The sequence below is a fragment of the Nasonia vitripennis genome, chromosome 5 (genome assembly GCF_009193385.2).
Source record: "Nasonia vitripennis strain AsymCx chromosome 5, Nvit_psr_1.1, whole genome shotgun sequence".
Lineage (NCBI taxonomy): Eukaryota > Metazoa > Arthropoda > Insecta > Hymenoptera > Pteromalidae > Nasonia > Nasonia vitripennis.
Genome location: NC_045761.1, coordinates 10,711,288 through 10,733,957, shown reverse-complemented (window position 1 = coordinate 10,733,957; position 22,670 = coordinate 10,711,288). Strand labels below are relative to the sequence as shown.

Genomic DNA, 22,670 nt, shown 5'->3' with positions numbered 1-22,670 from the left:
AGAAGCCCGTCTACATACATATCTCGCCCTCGGCTTCGTCTACATATATTACATAAAATAGCCTGAGTGAGTGTATTGCATTATAATACTCTGTTCTATATATCATTTTTCTTTTGTTTCTCTCGATTTTTATTATGTCACTTTTGCAATTCCACGATTGTTTGAGTAAACGCGTTTTTCGTGTCGAACGAGCCCAGCCTTCGAAGCAGTCGCATCTCTCGACACTTTCGCCCGAGCGTCGTAATAGAGAAATCGCTGCAATTTCGCGCTTTACTCAATCTGACTGCGGGAATCGTATATGTATATGCTCTAAGCTCGCGGTATTATATGTCGTTTCCTAGTTATTACGTTTACGAGGAAGGCGATGTCTTTTATGATTAAAACTCATGGCCGTGGTGATAAAAGGAAAATGTATCGTCCCGCGCGAGCCTTGAAATATATACAGCGTATTATATACGGCCCAGCTCTTCTGTCATTAAATAGAGTGAATATAATTCATATACCGCAATAATCATCCTTTTCTTCGTCTGCCGAGTAGCATCAACGAACCGACTGTGCGTATACAGCTTTTCCATCTCCTGAAAAAGTCGAGCGCGAGTTCGCGGGAAATATACAACGATACGGTGATTCATACCGAGGCTGCTTTCAGAACTTGCTTTCTATTAAACCTTCAGTGATGTTTATAAAAACAAAAGTATGCATAAAGAACCCGTGTGTGCACGCAATCTCAGCTCTTCTCCGCAGTCGTAACGTCGTGAAAGCTTGCGCACAGCAAACATAATCAGGTATACACAGTCCTTATATAGCGACGTACCGCCGCGTACATGTACCTAAACAACTAAAAGTGTCAGTTATACAGGATGATCCACTTTATATATACGTATATACATATACAAAAGTGCTCGTAAAAAAAGCGAAGAATCCGCGACAGCCAACGCGTGGAAAACCGCACGAGTAAAGAAAGGAAAAGCGTCGGCGAAGAAGAATAAGAAGAAGAAGAAGAAATAGAGCAAGAACGTGGCTACACACACACACACATACACACACACACACACACACACACATATATATATATATATATATGTGTGTGTGTGTGTGTATAGCGACATTACCGCGCGCAAGGCGCCTTTATGATCCGCTTGGGTATTACGAGTGCAGCGCGCGCATTAGCCGCGGTGAGAATTATAAGTGCGCGGAATATGAGAAAAAGTGTATGATGGTGTTTGAGCGCGTCGCGGCGAGCGTTGAATCGATTTTATACTGCACGAGAGTCGCTGCTGATGCCTCTCTGCTGTCGCTCGTTAGAAAGTGTGTGCGAAGAATTGTGGAGGTATTGCGTTTGCGGGGCTTTTGATTTTTCATCTGGGCTATTGTTGCTGGTAGTCAGGCGAAAGAGTTAATGTTTGCGTTTCGTCACTACTGTGATTAGGAATCATCCAGCGATGGGGAGTAATTAAATAAACGTTCGCTCAAGATTGCAGAACACCGCGGTGTAGTGTAATTGGCTAAACTTCGAACGACTTTAGTCGAAACGTATCTCGCAGTTCCATAAACGCTCGGATTTTCACGACGTATCCATATATCCCCCAACTATCGGGCAGCGCTTTAATTACTGCGCTGTAGCATTATTCAAGAGGATAGCATGTTTCGAAATTGCAAAATTCCCGGACTCACAGCCGCACGGCTCAATTAAAAATCCATCTCTCGAGAGCGCAACCGCATCGCACTTTTGATTTCCCTTTTCAAACCGCAACAACGATCCGCGTTTCGCGCTCCAGACCACCGATGCGATTTCTCGCTCTCGCGATAGGACGAATATAACGATCGGTTCTTAAAAGATAATTGGCCGCCTTTGAGATTCGCCAATTAACGGTTACTCTCTGCGTCGAAGGGAAAACTGCTGCGTCTATACTATACATCAGCGTGCAAGAGCACATGCGCTCGAGATTCTCTGAACTTTTTGTTGCGCCGCTTCTGCATGCGTTCGCGTCGAATCGGAGGAAAGTTATACAGAGGCCGAGGTGAAATTTAATTATGATTCAGCGATCTTTTATAGAAAAATAGCCGTTATCGAGGCGAATGGGAGCGGACCTGTGACAAAGTTTCGCTGCTGTTTAATCGTAGCTGCGGCAACGCTCTCTAATGTTATATATTATATTGAATTCTGTATATAGTCGAGCAAAATGAAAAATCATTACGAGTCCTCGATTCTTCAAAGTTACTTTACCCGTAGTTACGACTGCGAACGAGAAAATCAATGAAAATTTCTCCAGAGCCTTAATTAAAACCCATTAAAACTGGAATTTCGACTCGACGCGCGTAATTTAATTAAAACTATATGAAACTCTCATAACTTTTTCAGAGCCAAGAGGATGAATGTTACATGTGCGCGCGAGAGTGTACTTATATAGCGGGCGAATGAAAATGCTCGAGAGTGAAAATCCAGCTGCAAAGCTGACATTACCCCCAAGAGAGAGGGAGTCGATGCACCTCGGCTAATTTAGTTTAATAGCGCGGGAGAAAGTCGTCTGATTACAAAAGTTCTGCGGTTCGCCGAAACAGGTCAAAGCCCAGCCTTCCGTCCAATCAAGTGTTGCGAAATTTATATCCGCGCACACGACTCGCGCGAAATCTCCGAGGGTATATACATTTAGAAGTGTCCTGTATATTATATGCGGTAGGACTTATACTGTACACCGGCAGTCGTCGTGGTCCTGCGCCATAAGGTATACGATCGAGATCGCGGGCAGGTTAAGGCAGCCTTTCAAGCCGCAGCGCGCGCGAGAGAGAGCTGTCCTTGCGAAATGAAAGTGCGCGCGGCTAGAATAGCTCTGAACTCAAGCTGCCGCTGCTGCGCTCGACGGTAACTCCGCTTTTCTCGGTCAGCAGCTGGCTTCTATACTTGTACGCTGAACGCGATATGAGGTGCGCAGGTAGAAGGGATCGAGTACTGCTTAACTTGATCGCAAGATTTACAAGCAAGTGTGCATAATGAACCGTTTTTTGCTCACGGCTGAAGCTCGTCGAAGCGTTGATAAATAATTCAAACAAATGCTTCGAACGTAGCGCAAAACCACGCGTTGGCTGGATTTCACTCAAGGATTGTTTGCGTTCCGTTCGTAAATTTTACAACGTGCGTTGTTTTTCCAATTTTTCATTAGCCTATTGGTTTTTAAATGTTAAATGATTCGAGTGCAAATCAGGCGAAAATCCCTGCATGTATTGTCCCCCTTTTCATGAAAACTAAAGGAGATATTTTCAGTTGCGTTTCATTTCGTTTATCCATATAATCGCTTGTACTCGATGTATCATTGGATCGAACATGTATTCAAGATGAAAAACCGTTGCATTGTTCCAGCTTGGCAGAGGAGCGAATAGCGGGAAAGTGGAGTGGCGGCTTTGGCCGTAGGAACATGACCATCTCCTGAACATCGTCCCTGCTGTTTTGAATTCAGTCAGTTTCGCGAGAGGAATTGAGATCGTTGCAGGCCCGCGACGGCCAGATACGCGACATCATGGAGACCGAGGAGCTCACCAAACTCGTCGATGATATCTACAAGGTACGTTACTATACAGAATACGAGTTACATAAAAGTTTAAAAAAAGCAGCGACGAAAAACCAGTCTATTAATATACACCTACGCCCAATACGCTCCGACGTAAAAGACCGGCGCGCGTCGGGCTCGCAGCTCGTTATAATAAAAGCCCGGATACAGCCTCTCGTAAAAAGTCGGCGAACGATCCGTTCGTCCTGAAAAAAGTGCAAAAATCGCTTCGTAGATAATAATCTCTCGCCCCTCGTTCCAGCCGCCGCTAACGCGTATCCGAAATCGCTGTGTGTATGTGTGTGTGTGTATTCTGATCCTCTCGGCGGATCCTAGCTGCACAATGGAGCGAGGCGTCGGGCAAGATACGATCTTTGGGATATATTGATAATCCCCGACGACGTCGACGACGACGGTGGCGGCGTAGGTATTCAGGAAGCAGACGATGTAAGCAGCGAGTATAAGAGGATCGAGCGACGTTGGGGCTAAATTGAAAGGTGCTGCTGCTGGGGTGTGTGTATAGTGGAAAAATACGGGTGAGCTGCGCGATGCCTATCGGGATATATGAAGTGACGGCGTACTCTTGATTTCAATGGGAGTTTAACGGGGTGATAATTTTTTCTGCTGCTGACAGCTATCTCGGATTTTTTCCTTCCTCGAGTAGGGACGGAAGGTATTATAGGTATTATAATGAATGTGTAAGCGCGAAGGTGTTTTATACTCGTGTAGGAGTAAACGCAGCAATGAATGCAAGAAGTTGGAACACCCGCTGTGCAGGGGATTAGCGTCTAATTTCGTCCCGGCCTTTTGACTTCGTTATAGCGAAGTTCTAAGCGATCAAGTTATTCGTAACTGCGTAAACTCACTTTAATTCGCCTCGTCTCGGGTGTTCTCCAAGTTTAATTAGCCTCGGAATATTGAATAAGGTGTGTACCACCATGAAAAAAACGATGATATTTTTAACAAAGTTCGATCAATTGCGCGTCAAAGGCGCACAAAATTATTCGCAATAGAGAGAATTTGATGTCGATGTATGCATAACGGCGTCGCATACACGTAGGTATAATGTACGTGTATACGCTCGCCGCAGAATTTTCCGATAATTAGGTGTCGCCTCGGAAAATTATCCCCCGAGTTTGCTCCTCTCCCGCTCTCTTTGTGTATTATACACTCGCTTCCGAACCATTAGGGGCCACGACACGAGGCGGAAATAATTCTTAATGAGAGACTCTCGACGCGATACTTCTTTTTCTTCTTCGGCGCAGCACACGGCGTTCTATAACAAAGTGTGTATACGTGTCTCGACGCGGCGACGCGGATTTTCTTCCTCGTCCCGAGGAAAATTCGCAGCGTTTAATCGCGCAGTATTTGTCATTCGCGAGAGCCGAAAAGCCGAGCGAGAGAGAGAGAGAGAGAGAGTCATTTGTCCCTGGGGCTCTCGCGGTGCGAGTAAAAAGAAGAGTACGCGGGGAGTGAGGTATGAAGGACGACGTAGAATTAAGGGAGGGAGAAATTACTACGATTTTTAGATACAGTAGCCCATTGAATCACGTTTCATCGGAAAAAGGGAGGACGATTTCTTTTCCGACATTCCCTTCGTCAAACAGTAGGATAGGATGTATATCGAGATAGAGATCTCGACCCACAAGCCGAGAAATTTCGGCCGCTGCATATCGCCCCGGGGAGTAGATCAGCGCGGCGCGCATCCGAGCAACGCGAGGAATCGGAAGCCAATTAATATCCGATCCCTCGAGTGGTTGCTGCGTTTTCCCCGCCTCCTGCGACCATAGCCACGCGTTATGATATAGTTGCGGCACGTATGGGCTAGACTCCGCGCCCATATATACTATCCCCCGTAGCCGAAACGCAAATACTGCGCAGGGGAGAAGCTGCTACTGAATTATCGCTGCGTCATTGCGTCGCGTCGGTGGGGTGTACGAGAGCGGATTTTTATTCATTGTCAATTACGACTTACGGACGCGTACGCGGAGGGAGACTAGATGGAGGGCTTCTTGAGCGCGCGGAATTTCGGTGTCAATTTGACGCTGCGGAGAGGATGAGAAATAATGCCTCTCGGGATGATGGTTATTTTATTACCGGTAATTATCGGTCTTGTTTGTCTCCCCCGCAGACTTGTTTGACTGATTATAGGTGTATACGCGACGCGGAAAAATACACAACTGCATTTCGATTGTTTCGAATTCGCTGCATTGCTGAAAAATGAAAATATGAAAACTCCGACAAAATGCCTCCGTAATACCTCGCGTACGCGCAAACAAACAAACGAAAAATCCGCAACGATTGCGCAAGCTCCCGAAGAATGCACCGCGCGCGCGCGATTCAGATGCAAAATTCATTTGTGTTCCCGGCGCGAGGGAGAGAGAGGCAAAAGTGAAAGGCGAAATATTATTGACGGCGCGCACGTATTGAACTGTCAATCAGCGGACGCGTGTGCGTGTCTCGCGCGGCGAACTGTCATGTAATACAGTTCTGCGTTGCTGTTGCATCTCTCTGTGCACTCGATCAATCCGTCGTGTGTATCTATCCGCTATCCGGCGAGTTTTCATCGTGTGCTGGGAATCCATACATGTACGCAGTTGATGCGCGCGCGTATGCGTAAGTGTTTTGCAGAAAGGATATCGTGGCTTTTTGTTTTGGATTCCTTCTGATCACCTTTAAAAAATGTTTCTCGGAAACAATTCCATCGCGACGCTTATAACGACAGGAATTTCGGAATTAATGAAGAGCCGAGCAAGACAATTTCATTAGTCAGCTCGGGAAAGAAATATAGAGTCCGGGCTAATAATTCTCCCCAAGAATATATCCAGCTCTACTTTACGACCCTTAAGAGGATTAAATTCCACGCTAATACATCAGCGCTTTTGAGCCGCCATAGAAAAATTATTCCACTACTTGCTCGCTGCTCGCGGCTCCTGAAAGCATCCGCTCCTTCGTTCCTTTGGGTAGTAGTTATACATGCGCCCAGAGCCCATAGCCGGTGTCGTGATAAATTCTAATTTATATACGTGCTGCATAGCATAGCGAGAGGGCATTATATACCGCGCACGCGCGCGCGGGGAGAATCGAGCCCACTTATACTCCCTCGAGAGGCGCCGTAAAAGGCGGAAGCTTTTTTTCGATGCAATGTATGCTTGCGATGGTGGGAAGCTCGCTGCGCGCGAGGAGACGTTAATTTGAATTTTTCGGGAGAGGCGATCCGGTTTTTCCTGATGCCGCGCGCGGCTATTTGTATATATGTATACATGTGTACAAGGTGGCATGTCCCAGCGAGTGGCTAAGAGGACTCCAAGGTCGTTAAAGATCCCGATGAAATATTACGAGACTGTCTCGTGAGAGTCGCCGCGTGTCGATGACCGCAAGCAAACGTAATTGCTGAAGACCGAGTGCGATGTGGAATTTATAATACGGGAGTGATACAGGAATTATCGATTTGCTTACACGGAGTCGTGTTTTGAAGCTCGTGAGATATGCATACAGGTTGATAATTATATGCGTATTTGGGTGTATATCAATATATGCAGATGTTTGTTTCTTTATTTTGGGATGAATTCCGTCGGGTATATAATTATGCACATTGAGTTTTTATATAATAGAATGCAAAGCTAAAAGATGATTCCTTCAACGGAATCAAATGAAAACTATGTGGCCGCCTCATGGTACGATTACAGGACGCGGATAAATCTCGACCCGTGACTTCCAGACCATTGATGTTAGACATCACGAGCGCGCGTAGAGAATATTCCTTTGAGAAGGCAGTGTGCCAATGCAATTGGCAGCGTTTTTACGATAACTGTCGGCCACTGACGTTATTATAATAGCCCCCGTGCTCGAGCCAGAGGATACAGAGAATACATCCGAACGCGCCGCTGTCGGCATTTTCCTTCGCTGATTTCAATGCGGCTGTTTTTTCATACTATAAGCTTTCGCTAGCCTCTAACTGTTGCTGTTTATGTAGCGAAAAAAAGAATTCGTAATAGATATTATATAGGGGATAATTAACGCGAAAAATCTCAGCGGTAAGAGCGTGAACTCTTCCTAGCACGTATGCAAAACACGCGCGCTCAGTCGTGCAATATCTCTCCTCTGGCGCCTCTAATTAGTATAAACAAATAAGTTGCTTTCACCCTGAGCGTATGTGCCAGCGGTGGATCGAAGGTTAAGTAGATCCCGAAATTCGTTTATCCCCGACTCAGCTCTCTCACGTACGCTATAGCATCGGGCTAATGCATCCCGTGTGCAAACTAGGTTTCGGCTCGCTTCTAATTGGCTACTTCCATTATCTATCCCTTCGCCTTTCGACACCGCGCGGGCGCGCTGCGTCGTGTGTGTATGTCTGTATCTCGTCCTGGATCGCTGCTCTCCGGTAAGGATACGTACACGTATGTACGTGCGAGACTACAGAGAGCGAGATATAGTCTTGCTTGATGATTTTACGTCTGTGGTCTACTGTACAGTAGCTTGTGTCGTGTGTTTAAGCGCGAATATACGTGTTTACGCGCGTGGGAGGGTAATTCCGCGAGGTCATTCGTGGAACTTCATTAAATTAATTTTACACTGAGTGCATGCAACAGCGTATACGGAGTGTAATAACGATGCCTTGAATTACCTCCTCATAGCCTTGGCATAGCCTTGTGCGGAGCCGAGAATTTCGTCTTGAATTCCAATCCTTCCTGCATCCTCGATCCGAGATCGAGCGGTAACTCGATTCCTTGTGAGGTGAAAAAAATTTTGGCTTTTTATACGCGCATACTCGTACATATCCCACGCGAGCGCACATATATCGGGAACGATAATGCAAGATCGCTATCAGATACACACACACACACACACACATATATATATATACATATATATATATACACACACGCGCTGCACGAGGAGGCTCGATAAATTTCAATGCTGTCAGCGCGACTGCTGTTTTATTTTCCGCTCGCGTTGACAGCTGGGATTGTTCAATTACTGGATTTTCGGAGGCGGTGATAAAGTACTCGAGATGAATGAGGTGATGATTACACGGTGTGAAAACTTCACCGGCGATTCTTGTCTAGATTTTTTCGGAAAAAAGCTACGACGAGAAACAAATATGTAAATATAACTCAGCATCGCGAATGCAAAGCATCAGACGCGCAGCCTTCTCTCTCAAAGTTGTAATATTGTAGGTATACACGGAGCATAGTACTCGCACTGTCCGTCAGCGTCTTAGACATTGGCTTCTCTCCAATCATAAGCTTATTTCCCCGGAGAGGCTCTGCTGGTCTCAGGCCCTGTCCATGTAAATAGCGCCAGAGTTCACGGGACAACACAATGCGGCTGTGTGTACATTCTATCTCGACTTGACTCCCGCCCGGTGCACATCAGTAGCGGATGTGGTCGTACCGGGATTTTTGGCTGCGAAATTTTGCGGGGAGTTGACGCACTTTTGCAGTCTGGATTATTCGATGTATTGACCGACTGTTTTAATTTGCGTCTGTAACTGGCAGTCTGATTAAAGTTGTACCTCTGTTTCTCCTCGTGCGTACGCGGACATTTATTATTGCGAGACTTGTCCGAGGCAGATGGTAAATGAAAAAGGGGGTGTATTTTCGGCGGACGTGTGGGTCGATTATAGGTATCGATGCAATGTATCGGATGTTTCTTAACCAGATTTAATGCGAAGGGAATTTTTTATTCGTAGATCGTGAAGCAGAAACAAATATATGAATACAGTTTTAGCAAATAGTGCTAACAACGTCTAGCGTGTATTTTCACAAGACTGTTTCAGAATTGGGAATATATCGATCTGCCTCTTAACTGTATAAATATTTCTGCATTCCACAGTTATAACTATCGCAGTAAAATGTTATTGAAATTTTTTTACGAGTATTTCGTGTTCTCAAGTACACTTGACCCGTTTCAAAGCTCGAAGAATCAAATCCCCCAAAATTTTCCGTCATCAAAACATCATTGGATAAATCTCTCGCATTACCATTTTTTGCAAGCTCTGAAACAAATAATTCGTAAGTCCGCCTATTACAATTCTCCGCAAGCAAGCGGGAAACAAGCCACAGGGGAAAACCCCCTGGTGTTGTCGAAAGCAACAATCAAGTCCAACTATAATTTAATTGATGCACTGAATAATACTTATCATTTTGAAGGTCATTATAACAAGTGCGACATTAAGAGCGCAGAAGAATCGGAAGTTAATGAAGCATCGTCGGGAAAAATGCAGCTTCCCGGTATAGCTATATTTGCTTTACGAATTCACGTCGTCGTCGACAACGAAAAAAACTCGCGCGTGCGCGAATGTATGTCGATATTTCACGGGCGCAGTGTTTTCGCCGCGCGTCAAGTTTCTCGAATAGCAGCATGAATATTTATGAATGGTTAGGTGAACTCTGTTTATTTGTACGCTCTTTTCCCTCTGTGTACTCTTCCTTTTCTTCCTGTTCGTCATACACGCATTCAATTGTACACATACATAAATTTGTCTCGTTTGTCGAGGTGAGGAGATCGACGGGCAGCAAAAACCTTGATAGAATTGCTCTTATCTCGTTGTCGATGTGCCGACGCTCGGTGTCGCGAGAAAAATTAACGCCCATACTTCGTGCCAGACTGTGCAGAGCTTGTGTGTGCGATCAAGATTTTTCACTGTTCGTTGAACGTGCTCCAAGTGAGCTGGAAGAATTAGCTGCTGCGGTACAGGCGTTATAAAATAAAACAAAGGATTTATCGCCATTTTTTTTGTATAAGCGCATTCATTTCCCAGCGTTTTAAAATTTATTAAAAATCGTACGGTGATAAAATTTTCATCGCGTACCCTCTTCACACGAGATTATTAAAACCCGTGAATCACAAGCTCAGCAGATCTAGGAAATTCTCAGGTGCTCACAAATTCAATATCCCTCAAGCCTCATCCACTCCACTAACGCGCGCGATTCGAAATTCGTTAAGTCCTCCCGCGCACTTCTTCTACTCCCTCGAGAATCCCGATGTATACACACCGAAGATTGATTCCGTCGGGCGTTGCAGGAGCATCTTCAAGAGATATTGAACTCGTTTTCTACGCGGCTGATCTCACGTCGCGGTATACACTTTTCTCGCCTGCGAGCCGTATAGGTAGGTTGAATCTCCCGCGCTGAGAAAAACGCGCGAGCTCGAGTCAGCGAATCGCGTAATTCTGCTGCGGTGTATCTCGAGATATCGACAATGTCTCGGACGAATTATGATGGTTTTGCGAACCGACGTTTCTTCGTGTTATTAGATCGATTAATGCTATATGGCGATTCTTTATCATAATAAAAGATTTATTGTATATAATGCACGCGACTTTGAATGCCGAATTAATCGAGCGCAAATGCCGAAAACTGACGATAAACAAGTCGAGCTCAACTCAAACTGGGCACGAAAACTCTGAAAGTTTAAATCCGGACTTGTATACACGCCACTGCGGCTACGAATCGATGTCGCTGCACCGGCTAATCCTCGATTCGAATGCAAAGTTCGCGATCGTAAACAGCAGAACTAGAGTCACAACTCAATTTGCGTAAATTATGCAACGCCGATCGTAAAGCATACTCGCGCGCTTTCGCCAACGAAAGCAACTGCGACTCGACACGGGCGAATTAGCGCGCGCTTAAAGCCGAAAACACGAGAAAAATGCAGTATGCGATTATAACGGAACGGCAATAGAATATCTCGAATTGAGAATGCGAGGAAAAAAGACGTGTGCGTATCGCGGCTGTAGAAATTACAGCTAGATTTCGAAGAAAATAGTCGGCTATACGTACACGAGTTAAACGCACGACGTAAGCTTTACACTGGTAGTTGGCAATAAAACTTGGAAAATTACGCGAATTTCCAAGCTCGCAACAAGCGCGTTGTTTTTTCATCTTTGCCGACGCGTTTACGGAGCTTTTAGCCGGTAAAGTGCTGCTCCGTTACCGAAAAAAGAAGAAAAGAGTATATGTATATACCGCGGGAAAAGAAAGAAAAAGGGCACCCGTTTAACAATAGTCGCGCGGCGCAGCGAACGGTAAACCAATTTCACGATGGAGTATGTACATAAATAACAGAGGTTCCCCGGCGCGCGTCGAATAATATCAGCTCCGCTGGATCGGATTACGAAATAAACGAGGCGACGATTTATACAAGGAGCTCGTGCGCTGCATACAATGCAATCAATAAAGCAACGGCTATATGCTGTCCGTGAGGTAATGCCCTGTCGTCGCGATACTTGTACGCTATACACAAATTTGCGAACTGGTGCACAACATTGTCTTTCGATTCCAATTCCAAACGCGATAGTAAGTGAGATAAAAATAAACACGGTCTGATCTAGAAAACGCTCGTGCGTACGCGCGCAAAAAAGAAGAAAATTAGTAGAGTAGGCCAGCCACCCCGGCTATTCGCGCGCGACATCGAAAGCTCATCGCGGCGTCTCGGTCGACTCGAAAACGATCAGATACAACGCATCGCTATAGATCAAGCGAGAGAAAAACTCGCTCTGCCGTAGGAGTGTTAGCTACATGCGCGCGAGGCAAGAAGAAGGCCGCTCGCGCGCGTGTGGAAAGAGCGAAGGAAGGAAATAGAGAAAGAGCCAGCAGCGCGTCAGAGTATAGAAGTAGAGGGGGAGAGAAAACTGGAGCTTCGAAATATACGCAAGGAGGTCTAAGGGTGCGCGAGTAGTGCGCGCCTCGATATTGGCTTTCGTCGAAGGAGCTCGATTGCGTGTATTTCGACTCTTATGTTCCTTCCCCCCCCGTTGGTTAGCTCTCCGCTTCTATATCGTCTTTTCCTTCGTTTTACTTTGCGAGAGCAGCACTTCGTTCCATGTGTGTGTGTATACACGCGCCGGGAAATTTCGCGATCTCTCTCCGCAGTATACGAGAAGCGTAAACAACCCGTTTCTCTCTCTCAAGATTTTTTGCCTCCGCTTTGGGGCGGCAAATCATGCGGACACACATACACACGCGTCTCTGCAAAAATCATCCGACGGCAGTTGTATGCGAGAGCCGCTTGTTTTATCAAAGAGTTTGCGGAGAGCGTTCGTAAGGATGGAAAGGACGGAGAGTCGAAGTTTATCTTGGCGAGTTGATGGGCGCCCGAGTGTAATTTCACTTCGGACTGCTCTGCCATCGAAAGTTTCCGTCTTGATGAGGTGTTAATTAATTGATAATCGCGTTGAACTCGCGAGCTGCGTGAGTTATGTGTATTTTATCTCCGTTCGTCGATCTTTCCGCTTTCTCGGTAAAAAAATCATACACATTCAAAGATAAAAACGACTTTGTAATCAGCGCGAGCTGCAACAGGAAGGAACTATCGTATACGCCGTTAATTCTACCGCATTATTTTCAGAAATCAAATTATATCGCGCGCAGAAGTACAACAGGAGTCCGACTACGCATAAGATTTCAGTGAAAAGATCCCTCGGAGAGAATATAAACCTACAGACTGCCTCTAGAAATCGATAGCGCGCTTTCACGGCGATAAACATCGGCTGGCAAACGAAAGAGAGAAATCCCACGACTGTGTACGGTTAATGGCGAATAATTCTGGAAATCTTCGCCGCGTCCACTTTGCTGAGGCGCGCGCGAGAGCGCGAAAGCTACTTTCTATAATACCGCGCGCGAGCGGATTCCAAGGTGAGCCGCGACGACGATTGTTGCTATTAAGTGCGGACTTTCGCGCTGCAGGGAAGGATGATCATCGGCTATCCGAGGCGCGCGGAGCTATCGATCGATGCTATGCGGAAATTCTATGTTGGCTGCATACACAGTTGAATCGAATAGAGTGTGTATGGGTAGATGCAACGTAATTCCCTTGATTGGGTTACGTAAGAATTCGTATTGTGTGCATCGAGCGAGTGGCTTTATAATATAATGCGGTACGGGGATTGATGGATGGTATTGCGGTACACGCAATCGCGATTTACTGGACAGTAATAATAATGCAAGTAAATTAATTCGATCGTAGTGTATTAATGTAATATTATGCGTGCATAGATTTGTGGGATTGCGCGAGCTTTTGGGAATCCTTGTCAAATTAACGTAGTTTAATCTAGCTGAACTATGCGGAGTTAAGCTCGCAACAACAATATTTTGAAACTTTGGGGTATGTGGATTTGTTTGACGAATAATCCACCCGTGTGCAGTCATTACGATGGTTATGCATTACAAAAATATTCGCCGGGATTCTCAGAGTTATGCAATGCACTACTTCTCACGAGGTGGATATTTTCGCCGGGGTTATATGTGACTGTATTTAAAGTTTACACTCTCTCTACGGCTTTTTACCTCGTATAGTGGCACTAAAAATGTATCATCTTTGAACACTTTGCATGCGGAATAGCTTGACGATAAACTGCGTCTACTGCTGGTGCTCGAAAAACGTGAGAAAATATCCGGAAAACTTATTATGCAACGATCGAGAGGTATATAATGACGACATGTAAATTTTAATGTCACGCAGGTTTTTGAAGTTGTAACGGTGCATCGGTATTTTTGGAACTTGACATCCTTACTTTTTGACTCCGATAAGTATTATGTTTCCTACATACGATGTACCGTAAAGCTATTCTGACCGTGAAATAGCTGTTCCTGATTTTCTTCTCCAGTTACAAATTTGTATATTCAACGGATGTATATAATTATGTTATTTTCTTACACTGGCTACTGTAAATGGCGCAAAAGTTTAATATTGAGTTTCTATATTCGATCACATGAATTAGATGTCCAGTTGTTATGCATTTCGTATATTTTTATACTGCTCTCCTACTTGAATTTGTCAATTTAATTAAAAGTGTTCCACATCAAGCTCACTATAATTATTAGTCCATGCGATTGCGTAAGCGCGCAGACAGTCGTAATTCGCGGATAATAGTAGGGTAATCATTTTTACAGTCGAATCATTTCCCGCACAGTAGGCAAGATTAGCTCAGCGTGCGTCGTTCCGCGAACGTTCCTAAATTTCTGAAATTAGATAATACAAATTTGCCGCTAATAACTGTATTACACACTTCATATACCCCATTAAACCATATTATTTCTGCAATCGAAACAAAAGCGCTGTACTTTCTCAGTAAAAGAACTTTAACAATATCGCACAATTCCTCGTTCATCATTAAAGCTGCAGCAGCGGCAGCTTCGATTCAAATCAAAGGCAAGTCCTCTTTTTTCGAAGAACGTGCCCGGCGGCGTGCATGCTCGAGATGCACCGCATCGAGAGGTGATTTCGATCGGCGGCCGAAAGCGCAGCAGACCGTCGATCGGAGGAGAGGTCACTGGAAATTGGACATTTCCGAGGCTGGGACAGAGAGGGAGAGTCTGTTTGCCGTACCGGTCAACTGCGATTCAAAGCTCTCGTAAACTGCTCGAAATTGCAACTGGAAGTCGATTGATGCAAATACTGTGAGGGGGTAGGGGGAGATGGTAAGGTAATTTTGGAAGACGAATCGTAAACGCTCTTGAAATATCATGTGATAAATAAATTGCAACGAATTAATCGATCTATTAATACTGCATACTTCCGCCAGTCTGCCGCATGAGTCATCGTTCAGCATTATCAAACCGAAGTATCGGTTCTCCCTTTCTCGAGGTGTAGTATTTTCTTTACTCTCATTATATGCATCCGAGATGTTTTTGCAGTGTCGATCTACAGTCTATATGTATACATGCAGCAAGAAAAGCCTCAGTGCCGATGCGTTGCGCAATCGAGACTCTGGTACAGTAAAATCGATTTAGATGTGTATATGTATATACATATAGAGCTCACGATACATCGTCTTGTCTATACTAAGTCATCGATAAGTGAAAGCTGCGCTCGGAGAGTTTGATACGACAGCGTATAATAGTGTTTGATGATTCGGCAATATGCCGCGGCTTGCTACGAAAAACTATACTTCACTTTTTTCAATCGCCACCGCGAGTTTTATTCGAGTTTATTGACCCTTGCTCGACTGATTTATCGGAAGCATAACTTTTCTCTTATACTTGGAATAGTTTTGAAAAAGAAACGCTTAAACTTTCATGGGGGAGGATGAATTACAGGCGACATGAATGCTTGTGGAGAATCGATTGCATTAAGCTGATTTGTCGCTCAATCACTGATATAAGTGAAAGTCTGCCGGTCGTAAAGTGCTTTACGTCGCGGTGAAGCAACGCGCGCATTCCGCGAAATCCGAGCTCATAAAGACCGTAAACTCTTTAATGGTTAATCGAACCAGTAGTGCGAAATCGCGACGACGAGAGTAGAGGCGCGAAAAATTCGTTATTATATTGAAACTAGCTGCAGAGAAGTGATTTTGTAATATTGACAAATTACTACATTAGACATAGCGTAAACAACGTCGTTTTCGTCTCACCGACGGGGTAATTAAACGAGCGTTTTGCATACTTTCCAATCGCAAAACGATAATTCGAATTGCGTATTTGCTAAAGCATTCTCATTCAGGGACACACGTCCTTTCACAAAGTTACACCTACGTAAACAGTCGCTGCTAACTTAATCATTGATGTACAAGAATAGCATTCACCATCTCCGCATTCACACGCGGGAAATTCCTCAGACAGCATTATCTACCCTATAAGCGAGCGCTTAATCGTGAAAAAGCGCAGCCAACAGCACGTCGGTCTAATCTCCATATCAGATCCCCGCGCGCGCGTTAATATCTCGGCGCGCGATCGCTAAAAGTCTGGCATTGTTCTCGCGCCTAAAAACGATTACGCGCGCGACGTGTAATCTTTAATTGCGTTCGCGCGAACGTCGGCTTCTGCGTTATTGTGTCGCGCCAAAGCTTCATTGAAAATCAGGGGTAGCGCGCATCTGATCGCGTTATTCCGAAAATCGCCGCGGAGATTTCCATCACAGTAGCTATTTTTATCCTCCCTTTTTTTCTTGGTTCCCGAGATTTTCTCGTGCGGCTAGTTTAATTGTCAGACGTATACGCGAATGATGATGAAATGGGCGTTTACGAGCCGACGGTAGTCTCTGCGTGAGAATGAAGGTGCAGCGCGCACTGTAGGGTAGAAGAACAATCCGTCGTCGACTGCTCCGGCTATATGGGTATTAACGGAGTTTCATTGGGTAATTACTTTTCAAGTATGATTTAAGGGTTGGAGCGTTACGCGCAAGGCAGTAAAAATTTTACTTATGTACGCGAAAGAGAGAAAGTCGCGGAGAATCGTAGAAAGTTACTATTTTTCCTCGCGTGGACTCGCTTCGGGGAGTGTATCGTAAAATTGCCATTACATAGCTGCGCGCGAATGATTGATGACCTAATTCGCCGTTCGATATACATCTGCAGCGCGCGGTGCGTATTGCTTGTGTGTGGAGATGCTTTTAGGGTAAGAGAAAAAAGGGGGAGTTAATCTTCCAGTATTTATAGAGACTTTTTCGCGCGAGCAGCTATTGTTTTAGAAATCGACGAAGTATGCGATCATGTTTATCTGCCGCTGCGCACTATAAGCATCGCGGATTTCATCAATCTTCGAGACAATGGGTTCTTTGAGTTGTTGCGGGGATGGGAAGCGAACAAATTTCTCTGACCTGAACTCTATGCTTGCTCCATAATGGTCTAGAACAATAAATAACTTTTCATCATAATGTAAATACGTTATTTACAGCCGTCTATTATACGATCCCCTCAGAAAAGTTTATCGCCGAGCCATTAATGTTTTCGCAAATCGAGTTCAACTCGCGGTGCAGCCGTAAAAGCTCACAGAAAAGCAGCGAATTTCATGAGTCGCTAAAAGTGCACTTTACAAAGGTTATCACGAGCGCCCTAATTTATATCCCGAGTTTTGAACGTAAAATCTTGAAAGATCGCTTTCGAGAAAAATAAGAACAGCCCTTGTACGCTATCTGTAGAAGAGATTCATCCTAGTTCGAAAAACCTAATGAATCTTCTATGGGAACTTTATCAGGCGCTGAGAATCAGCCACCGCATCCACGAGCCTTATCGGCTACGATCGCCTCGACTATGTATACTGTACTTCTCCTTTCTGTCCTCCTCTATTTCTCATTCCCCCTGGTTTTATCGTTTTCTCGACTCCAGACTTGGGCTAGTTTGATGAACTTTTCGGCGTAAACGATGAATCGAGTGCGCAAGAGAGCAAACATTTTTGGAATGAGATTCAGGCAGTTACAGCACAAGTGCGACCCAAGCAGATCCAAGAAAAGGCGGATTTGGCATAGGTGGGCAGGTGGAACACCGTCATATCTTTAAGGTGAGAGAAACAGAAAAGTATGCTCATGCGCCACCAAGAAGGGACAGTCCAAAACTGTTTGATTCTCGTCTACTTGGTTTTGGCGCTATCGTTATACGACTGCGATTCCGCCTGCTCGCGCACCGCTAACGTGACGTAGATCTTTTTCCTTCGCTCACACAATAACTATTACCTGTACGGAGCAGTGAGCTATGCACTTTCTATCGCGAGAATTCCGCACGCGGAAGTGGCGCAGGAGAGATGACTTTGGGCCGGCGTCGTCGCGCTCCTTTGCCGGAGCTTCGCGAAAAAAAGTAGGAGAGTCGCGCTTACGAAGGCACACATACAAGATCTCTCTCTCTCTCTCTCTTTCTGGGCGAGCGGAGAGAAACGAGAGTTTCCATTCGGTCTGCGCGATTAGATTCCGTGATACACTGCCGAGAGAGGAGAGAGAAAACTGCGCACGCGGCCTCGTTAAAGAGGTCGCCTCGTCGCTTGGAAATCGGCAAATTTCCCCCCGGCGAGTACGACCATGCGCCTTGATTTTATTCCTCTCGTTCCATTCTTTCTCTACAGCCTCCGCACATTTTGTTGGACTGTAGTTGGCGCGCACGCCCGTCGCTATTCGTCAACTCGCCGGGGAGGGAAGGAAAAGTTAATTCCAGCGAGTCGACGCTTTCGTTGATGACAACAATGCTACAGGAGGAGCTCCAGTCGGAGAGTCTTAGGTTTTAGCGTCGCTCCTGTAGGTTGGAGAGCAGACGCGGTTAATTAGTCGGAGCTCATTCGATCAGCTCTGATGAGTTGCGTGCGTGCGACCAGAGACTATACGCTTGAAAGTGCGGAATGATTGTGCGCGCGGCGCCGAGGAATTGCTTTTCATGAATGAAGAAGCGTGCTCGGGAGTGAAGGAACGCTCTACGGTTATCGCGCTGTGTAATTTTCAAGCTATTTAGTGAAATTATTTTCGCTAAGATTCACACAGACGAAATTGAAAATCTATTCGCGAAATGAACGGGAAAAAATTCACCACAAAGATAATATTATCACGGGGTATTGCGTAACCAAACGACAGCCGCGAGCCTTTTAAATTTTCGAGTCCCATCGCTCGGCTCGATAAACGTGTGCTCGCTGATCGAGCCAATACACTTCTCAACGGCGGCAGTCGAGGCGCGAGCACAAGGCGCGAGCTCGCGAGATATCCAGCTCGCACGTGTACACACCTCCTGTATAGATAGAGCTATACATATCTATATATTCGCGTGCAGCGTACTCGCGGCGCTTCCTCCTTTCTCTCGAGGCGATCAGCATTCGCCCGGACGCTGACCTCGAGCCGCCGCTCTGTTGCTGCTTTCGGCTTAATTGACTGCCAGCTCGAGCCTTTGATTATGCTTATATGACTGCGTAATCGGCTCGAGACTTCGTGATTGTGGACTGCTTTTTTCGGATTCGAAGAAGCTTTGCTCTTCAATTACGCCTTGATTAAATCTCCGCGAGACTTTGGTATTAGAAACGCGCTGCTGCGATATAACCGTATGGATAATTATTAGACGCATATAAATTAGAACAAAAGAAATACGTACAACGCACTGAACACGCGTCGTCGATCTTGCCAACCCGTCGTATACGGAATCAACGCCTGCACGCCTTAGCTCTTTCGGTCCACCGAGTGCGCGTGTCTCTAATTGCGTTACGAGTAGGAAATTTGCATTGGAATTTTCGTGGAAAACGGGACACGCAGCCGCGCCTCTCTTATCATCCGGCCGAGCACTCCGTCATCTCCTTTTCTCTCTCCATCGAGTTTAATGTGTTATACGCACCGCACTATACACGCGCGAGTCGTGAGATGCACCGTTAAGCGCGCGAGCTCACTCGCCGAAAAGTATGAGTGTAATATAGCATACACTGCAACCGGTTTCCGGCTTCGATGCACCGGTCTCGCCGATGGAGTTTGTTGTATAGCGATTATTAAGACTGTGAGGAGGTATACGCGAGTTTTCGCAACGCAAGGGATTCGCGAATGTTTCGGATGAATTTTTGAAAAGTTATGAGAACTTCGATTTCAACGATCTGAATGCTTTGAATAAATTATTGAAGTTAAATTATACACTCGCGCAAGTAGTAATGAAACTACCGTCTCATAGATCAGCGTCGAATTCCTAACACATTGCAAATACCGTAGTCGCATTTTCTTTCCACAAAGACTTAATTTCCCATAACCGATCCCGCGCAGAAATCGAGAGACACGCGCTCCACATCTGGACCCCAAAGGAAATGGACGTCGCGCCTATATATGAACTCTCTCGCGTTCCTTTTTTACTCGGCGTCATGCAGGTTAACGGTACACGCGCGCGTGGATGCTCGGTTTCCTTAAAGGCCGTTTGCGGCTATGAGATGCGCGCATGATGCGCATTGCACTCGGCTTATCGTAGCAGCTGCTGCTGCATAGCTTTGCTTTCTGCGTAACGTATGCATACCTGTAAACGTATGCGTTATGGAATGAAGGAATGAATGAATGTCCGGGTCAATTCACACAAATAAGTACACACTATTTATAAAAGAACACATAAACTCAGACTCTTTATTTAATACGTAGAATACGTCTGCTCTCAGCAGCTGTCACAATCAGTCTCTAACTAAACAACAACATCCGCGACGTCATTGATCTCGTTGCTAAGGGTAGCTATGCGCGATTCATGGTGTTCGAATCGCGCAACGTTCAGGCTCGGTCACAACAATATGATATGGGAAAATATGTCGCTCTCGCGTTTATTACGAAATCATGCACTGTAATGGAATGACGCATTTTTTATTTTTAGACGCTATAGCTGTATTCAAATATTTCCAATCATTTTATAGAGGTATAGGGCAGAGGTTGTGCGGGCACGGAAAAAGGTTAAATTCTCATATCTTATTAAAATTCTTCGATAAAAAAGCGTGGCGCAGTCAGGAATTCGTCGAGATGAGTCATAAAAAGTTACGACTGATGGGGAATTGACGATAAATTTCTACTAAGAATGCATCTTCCGTTCCCGCATGTGTTTTGAGTATCCAAATATTCATGCGGAAAATAAATCGCCTTTCAATAATAAACAAACGATCAATGCTATGTCATATCGGCTTTCGAAGCTATAATAACCCGCAGAAAAGAAGTTCTCGAGCGAGATAATGCGCACGCGCTCGCTGAATTAACAAGCATAATCGCCGGTGTACACTGCAGATTCGCGCAGATAGCTTTGTTAGCGAGAGCCTCCCACTGCGTCTATTGAAATTTATACCTGCTGCGTTGTGCGCGGCTGCGCCATTATAATCTTACTTTCATCCTCATTCTTTACCATTGACGCGAATTTCTCGGCCCACTTCCTCTTTACTTCGAGTAGCAGCATAGTAGGCACTTGTCGCCCCTTTTATTTCGCACTACCAGTTTCAACGACAGCCGCCGATGCAAATTATCGATGGAACAATGGATGATTCGTTATTGCGGTGAAAAAAATCGTAAACTGGCCTTTTTTTTATTTTTTCCATACTACTGGCTCCGACTTTTTTTGAGATTTGCAACAGTGAGCAATGAGAATGTGTTTAACATATTCGAGAATTTAATTCAAAGCTCTTTACAATTGGCATAGTGAATTAATCTTGAATGAAAAATAATTTTACTAGCTCACGTGAGGAAAGAGCAAAACTTCGTTCCGTCGTCAGACAATGGCATAGCTTCGTTCCGGGTCCAAGTTCAACTCATCTCTTTCGAGATTGCTCTCAGCGTAGAACCTCGATAAAGTTGAAAAAGGCAGAGAGACTCTTGTCTGTGAGTTACGAATTCTCAGAATAAGTCGTTTCGTTTTCACCTGATGGAATCTCTCGAAATCGCCGTAGCGTGCGAGGATCAGAGCCAAAATATCGAAGTACGTTTTTCTAGGTGTCAATTAAATAATAAAAACAGCAGACGTACCATGATATCCTCCACAGTTTTCAAACTGGACAAAAATTGCGACAAAGAACAGCATCATCAGCTTATGCGGGAGAACGTCTTCCGGAATAACACGAGAAATTTGCCTCTTGCAACAAAACAGCACTTTAGGCATACTCTACTCTGGTGCGCTCCAACTTATTCCTCCTCCACAAACTTTGTATCTTTTTACGAGCGCATTTAGCGCGCTTCGCGTGATTTTCCGCGGAATTTTACGACTTCGGGGGGCGGCTTAATCGTCGGCTTCTTTTTTGCCACATCGCAGAATTCAGACGCGTTGACCGTACGCGCACAATCTGTAATTAACAAGTACGTCTAAGCTTAATTAGGATCGAAATTCATTAGTGCCTCAACTTCTCCGCCTAATCCGCGCAGGCGCTCAAAAGGTGAGCATCGAGTTTGCGCGAATGAAAGGGAAGTTTCGCTTTACTGAGTCAATAGGAACTTGAGTTTTTAACGATCTGTCTTCTCGCGTGATAGCAATGTAAGAGCTATATAGGCAAAGCTACGTATAACGCACACGAGGTAATTGGAACGAAATTATCACTTTTTTAATGACTTTTACGCGAAAAAAGTCTAATTTAGTCGTATTCTCAAACAGAAGCGCGAGTAATATAACAGAGCCACCCACGACGACGACTTCAATTAAACAGAATTTTTTCTCATTTACTCAAGCAGCGTGCTATTTTAATTGTTTTTGTACGCGTTTAATTATTCTTTTAAGGCCGTTTGACGTTTCAATTTGTACGTCGCTTCGAGCTGGCTTGCTTCTGTTGTCGAAACGTGCAAACGACGCCTCACGAAATGAGAGCTTGCGGACGAATCCCGGCTGAACAAGGGAATAATTTGCGTTGCTTTCCGAGTAGTGTTAATGAAAAAAAGAAATTGAAAATTTGTTAATTCCGCCTACTAACGAACTGGTGCTAAGCCTTCTATAATAAAACGTCAGTACACCTT

The 22,670-nt window shown here is 45.0% G+C and overlaps 1 protein-coding gene across 1 annotated transcript in view; it reads left to right on the top strand.

The window, feature by feature from the left end:
- Nucleotides 1–22,670, top strand: part of LOC100124148 (trichohyalin) — a 103,041-nt gene that overhangs the window by 5,417 nt on the left and 74,954 nt on the right. The window contains exon 2 of the mRNA XM_031931800.2: nt 3,359–3,560. Within this exon, the coding sequence (XP_031787660.1) occupies nt 3,516–3,560 (45 nt within the window). The 5' untranslated portion in view covers nt 3,359–3,515. The remainder of the gene's footprint in view (nt 1–3,358; nt 3,561–22,670) is intronic.